Source organism: Mandrillus leucophaeus, unplaced genomic scaffold (genome assembly GCF_000951045.1).
Source record: "Mandrillus leucophaeus isolate KB7577 unplaced genomic scaffold, Mleu.le_1.0 Scaffold435, whole genome shotgun sequence".
Taxonomy (NCBI): domain Eukaryota; kingdom Metazoa; phylum Chordata; class Mammalia; order Primates; family Cercopithecidae; genus Mandrillus; species Mandrillus leucophaeus.
Window position 1 is genome coordinate 506,831 of NW_012104643.1, and position 6,035 is coordinate 512,865.

General features: G+C 47.3%; 1 protein-coding gene across 1 annotated transcript in view; it reads left to right on the plus strand.

Annotated features, from left to right (window-relative positions):
- The first annotated feature begins 4,402 nt into the window (after positions 1 to 4,402).
- Positions 4,403 to 6,035, plus strand: part of AP2A2 (adaptor-related protein complex 2, alpha 2 subunit) — a 92,615-nt gene continuing 90,982 nt past the window's right edge. Inside the window, exon 1 of the mRNA XM_011993856.1 lies at positions 4,403 to 4,562. Coding sequence (XP_011849246.1) covers positions 4,514 to 4,562 — 49 coding nt within the window. The 5' untranslated portion in view covers positions 4,403 to 4,513. The remainder of the gene's footprint in view (positions 4,563 to 6,035) is intronic.

Below are 6,035 nucleotides of genomic sequence, written 5' to 3' on the forward strand. Positions count from 1 at the left end.
TCCGCCTCCTGGGTTTACGCCATTCTCCTGCCTCAGCCTCCTGAGTAGCTGGGACTACAGGTGCCCACCACCGCGCCCGGCTAGTTTTTTTGCATTTTTTAGTAGAGACGGGGTTTCACCGTGTTAGCCAGGGATGGTCTCGATCTCCTGACCTCATGATCCGCCCGTCTCGGCCTCCCAAAGTGCTGGGATGACAGGCTTGAGCCACCGCGCCCGGCCAATTTTTAAAAAACTTTTTTGTAGAAATAGGGTCTTGCTTTGTAGCCCAGGCTGATAACGAACTCCTAGGCTTGAGCGATCCACCTGCCTCAGCCTCCCAAAGTGCTAGAATTACAGGTGTGAGCCACCACGCCTGGCTGGTTTATTATTAGATGCTTGACATTGTGAATTTCATCTTCTAGGAGCAGAATATTTTTGTGTTTCTTGTAATATTCTTGGGCTTGGTTCTGGGATGAAACTGAGTTCTTTGGGGACAGTGTGATTCCTACAAGGCTGCACCACCGCAGTCTGTAGTCTGGGGCTAGTTTTGCCTCACCCAAGGCAGTGTCTTCTCTGAATGCTTCTTGAGGCCGTTGTTTGATGTGGTTTTTCCTCCGGCTGCTGGGCCCTGTGCTCCAGCAGGGGTTCTTCCCTCCGCTTTCCTGAGACTCTTCCCTCTGCTCAAGGGAGTTTCGCTTATTTGTATTTAATGTGTTTATATTTATTTATTTATTTATTGAGATGGAGTCTGTGTTGCCCAAGCTGGAGTGCAGTGGTGCGATCTCAGCTCACTGCAGCCTCTGCCTCTGGGTTCAAGTGATTCTCCTGCCTCAGCCACCCAAGTAGCTGGGATTACAGGTGCCCACCGCTACGCCTGCCTAATTTTTGGATCTTTAGTAGAGACGGGGGGGTTTCACTGTGTTGGCCAGGCTGGTCTCGAACTCCCCACCTTAGGTGATCTGCCCGCCTTGGCTTCCCAGAGTGCTGGGATTACAGGTGTGCGCCACCGCGCCCGGCATGTTGTTATTTACCGTTGACCACAGCGCAACACCATTGTCAGTCTCCAGAAAGAGGCCTTCAGTGCAGTGAGCGCATGTCAGATCTCTGCCATCTTCTCAAAGCACACTTCGAATGGTACCTTTTAAAAGTTCACTTTTGGGGCCAGGCAAGGTGGTTCGTGCCTGTAATTCCAGCACTTTGGGAGGCTGAGGTGGGAGGATCTCTTGAGCCCAGGAGGTTGAGGCTACAGTGAGCCATGTTTGCACCATTGCGCAGCCTGGGCGACAGGATGAGACGACCCTGTCTCAAAACAACACCAGCAAATTCACATTAGCCTACGGTTGGGCAAAACCATCTAACACAAACCTTGTGTATAAAAAAGTATTGAATATCTCAGGTAATTGATTGAATGTTTTACTGAAAGTGGAAAACAAGGTGATCGTGTGGGTGCTTAACGTACGATTTCTACCAAATGCGTATTGCTTTCCTGCCATTGTAAAGTCAAAAAATCGCGAAGTTGCACCATCACAAATTGGAGACTGTCTGTACTTATTTACAGATAAGGAAACTGTGGCATAGAGAGGTTGTAAGTTAGCCTAAGTCATGGAGCTCCCGAGAGGCAGAGCTGGAGTTTGAACTGCGTCAGTTTGCCCGAGATGCCTGCCCGCCGCCTTTCTGCCTCTGTTTGCCTTGAGCGCCAGGTTATGCTTCTGCCTGGAGGGAGCAGTCTCATTTAAAAACAAGAAACAAATGCTTGTGTGTTGGTCTGTCTTTCCTGTGACTTCTCTGTGCCCCTTTGTATTTGAGGAGTCACTGGGGTGTTACTTTGTGATGGTGACAGACGCTCTGTTGGGGCCTCTCACCTGGGTCGCGTGTGTGCTGGCTGGTGCCGCGCGGGAAGGCCGGCCTTTCCTTACGGATGCTGACTTGGCTGCACCGACCCTGCCTGTGGCTTCTCCTGTCGCCTGAAGTCCCCACCAAACCCCTCTACAATACTGAGGTTTTAAAGCTTTTGAACTTATTTTTATCCCGTTAACCCCTTGTAGTTTATTTTCTTGTGGGATGGGTCTCCATCATTCCTCACATAGATTACCAAATATGTTCCAGAACATTTATGAGGTAATGCTTTTTTCTCCTTGCGATGCAACGTCGCTGTATTCTCAAATGTTTGTGTGTTTTTATAGGCTCCTTTGCTTCTAGTCTGTTCCATGCAAATGTTGATATGTTTATTTTTAGTTAATAGGAAGTAACTGGGCAGGTCTTCCCAATAGCATTCATTTTTTTGTGATTTTCTTGTCTAGGCTTATCCTTACTTAAATGTTTTAAAAGATTAAAAAGGTTAAAGAATATAGTTTAAGGCTAGGCGCGGTGGCTCACGCCTGTAATCCTAGCACTTTGGGAGGCCGAGGTGGATGGATCACGAGGTCAGGAGTTTGAGACCAGCCTGGCCAATATGGTGAAACCCTGTCTCTACTAAAAATACAAAAATTCCCCGAGTGTGATGGCGGGTACCTGTAGTCCCAGCTACTTGGGAAAATCGCTGGAACCTGGGAGGTGGAGGTTGCAGTAAGCCAAGATTGCACCATTGCACTCTAGCCTGGCAACAGAGCAAGACTCTGTCTCAAAAAAAAAAAAAAAAAAAAAAAAGAATATAGTTTAAGAAGTTAATTATAAAACATTGTCCCTTCCGTGCCCACATTTCTTTTTTTTTTTTTGAGACGGAGTCTCGCTCTGTCACCCAGGCTGGAGTGCAGTGGCGCAATCTCTGCTCACTGCAAGCTCCGCCTCCCGGGTTCATGCCATTCTCCTGCCTCAGCCTCCCGAGAAGCTGGGACCACAGGCGCCTGCCACCATGCCTGGCTAAGTTTTTTTTGTATTTTTAGTAGAGATGGGGTTTCACCGTGTTTACCAGGATGATCTCGATCTCCTGACCTCGTGATCTGCCCGCCTCGGCATCCCAAAGTGTTGGGATTGCAGGCGTGAGCCACGGCGCCCAGCCACCTTGCCCACATTTCTAAACCCGAGTCAATTATTTTCATTTTATAGCTGTTTATTCTTAAAAATTTACTTTAAAAATGATTACTTGTTAAGTCTAAATTGCGTGTTCCTACTATTTATGGGGGTTCTTTCCCCCATTTAGTCATTACTTACTGACCTTTTTTGAGACGGAGTTTCGCTCTTGTCGCCCAGGCTGGAGTGCAGTGGTGGGATCTCGGGTCACTGCAACCTCTGCCTCTTAGGTTCAAGTGATTCTCCTGCCTCAGCCTCCTGAGTAGCTGGGCTTATACAGGCGCCTGCCACCACTCCTGGCTACTTTTTTGTATTTTTAGTAGAGACGGGGTTTCACCATGTTGACCAGGCTGGTCTTGAACCCCTGACCTCAAGCGATCTGCCTGCCTCGGCCTCCCAAAGTGCTGGGATTACAGGCATGAGCCACTGTGCCTGGCCTATTTATTGATGCCTTACTATAGAAGATGAGTCTTTTAACTCTTACTCAAGTTTCTCTTCTCCTGTACTCGTATATGTGTAATATTTTACTTGATTGATGTCTGAAAATACTGTTCTCAGCTGAGAATACCAGTTCAACTTTTGGTTCAATTTTTAATTTTTTAAAGAGTTAACCATTGCCTTTTGTTTTGCTACCTTTTTTTTTTTTTTTTTTTGAGACAGAGTCTCGCTCTGTCACCCAGGCTGGAGTGCAGCGGCCCGATCGCGGCTCACTGTAACCTCTGCCTCCCGGGTTCAAGCGATTCTCCTGCCTCAGCCTCCTGAGTAACTGGAACTACAGGCGTGTGCCACCTGCCCAGCTAATTTTTGTGTTTTTTTGTAGAGATGGGGTTTTGCCATGTTGACCAGGCTGGTCTTGAACTCCTAACCTTAAGTGATCCTCCCGCCTTGGCTTCCTAATGTGCTGGGATTATAGCCATGAGCCACTGCGCCGGCCAGTGTCTGAAATTTTAAGACGATCTGCCCAAGTGTGGCATTTGGTGGCCTTATGCAGTCTAGAAGCTCATGTCTTTTGGGCTAGTGGAAAATATTCTTGTTATATTTCTTTGCTAACCTCTTCTGTTTCATTTCACTTTCTCTTTTCTCAGTATTTCTCTGTGATAGTTAAAATTATACCTCTTAGTGTAGATTTTCCTGCCTTTCTGTCTCTCGTGTTCTGTTTCCATGACTCTCAAGTTTGTCCCGTAGCCCTTCTTTTGCATTTTTAATTTCTGCTGTCACTTTTATAGCTTGAGAGCTTTCTTATGACCCAAGTGCCCCTTTTTTGGTGGCATCTGTTTCTTCAAGCTGTGTTTTATCTTGTCTGTGCAAAGGTGTTTCCTTTGGCATTTCCTTCTGTGCATTGTCTCATTGCTTTGAATGCCTTTTGTGTAGGTTTGTTTAGTCTCTGGCCCGTGCTGTGAGGTTCTGAGCTCTCACTTTGTGCTTGGTGGCCAGTGGCTGTCCGCTCATGTTTACTGGTACCTGCTCACCTGAAGGGCTTTGGCAGCAGCCTTCGCTGCAGGGTGAGGTCTGAGGGGGAGCCTGAATGCTAGTTCAGTTCTTCCAGAGGACTCACGACTCTCTTCTCTTGCTTGGTGAGCAGGTGGGTGTTGTGAGTCCGGCTGCCATTATTCTGGGATGGGGTATCTCACCCTCGGGGAGCCTGTCACTGCGCTGTGCTGCTCTCACGGGACCCCTTGCTCCACACTTAGTGGAGCTCAGAGCTTCTGTGTTCTCACCTTTCCAGCTTGTCTTGCTGAGATGGGGGCCGAGGGGCCTGCCTGGCCACAGGGTCTCATGGAAGGCATCTGCTGCTCCCTGTACAGACTTGAGGCCCATCCTCCTGACATCGGTCTCCTGAGGTTCCTTTCATTCCCAAGCCTTTTCGGGTTCTCTGTTGGAGACGGTTTGCTTCTTACTTGTCTTCCCTCCTGCAGGTAGCTGGGGTGCAGCTTGCTATCCGTGGCTGAGTCAGTTACTGCTTGACCATTGCTTGGCAGTGTCCAGGATTGTGATAACTCTATTGTTATCTATCTATCTATAACTCTATTGTGATAACTTTATCAGTCCTTGATGACTGATTGTTTCTACACGCATGCCCCTGCCCCCATTTATGACTTGTGATATACTCTTGGTTTATCACTGCCTGAGAGAAGGCCTTGGGGAGGAATAATTTGACTTTATGTAATTTTTATTTTTTTTAGAGATGGGGTCTTACTATGTTGCCCAGGCTGGTCCTGGACTCCTGGCCTCAAGTGATTCTCTTGCCTCAGCCTCCCAAAGTGCTGAGGTTACAGGCATGAGTCACTGCATGTGGCCGCTTTCTTATTCTTTTTTTTTTTTTGAGATGGAGTCTCACTCTATTGCCCAGGCTGGAGTGCAGTGGCGTGATTTTGGCTCACTGCAACCTCTGCCTCCCGGGTTCAAGTGATTCTCCCACCTCAACCTCCTGAGTAGCTGGGACTACAGGCGTGTACCACCACGCCTGGCTAATTTTTGTATTTTTAGTAGACGTGGGGTTTTGCCATGTGGCTGGGCTGGTGTTGAACTCCTGACTTCAAGTGATCTGCCTACCTTGGCCTCCTCCCACTCCCAGAGTGGTGGGATTACAGGCATGAGCCACCATGCCCGGCCTCTCATGCTTATTGAAGTAATAATACCTGACTGTTAATCAAATTTGGGCAGGTGGTTCTGAGAGCTTGTGTGGCATGTATTTCTAAGTGGAATTTTAAATAGAATTTAAAATTCTATTCATTTAAATAGAATGGTGACTCGGCATTTATTCCTTATCTGAAGTAAGCAAGTAGGAAGGACCTTGTTCCCTGTTCAAGGGAATGAACAGTGCAGTGTATTCTTTGCAAACCTACATATGGTATTAGTCTGTAGTGCTCTGAAACCCAGAAATCAAAGGAAAAGCATGGGGCCTTTGACCGACTGACCTTTGTTTCTTGATAGTAATAGAATATAGTAAATGGAAATTTCTCTCAGTAGTTTAGTCAGTAGATTCCGTCATTTCTCTCAGTAGTTTAGTCGTAGATTCCGTCGTTTCTCTCAGTAGTTTAGTCGTA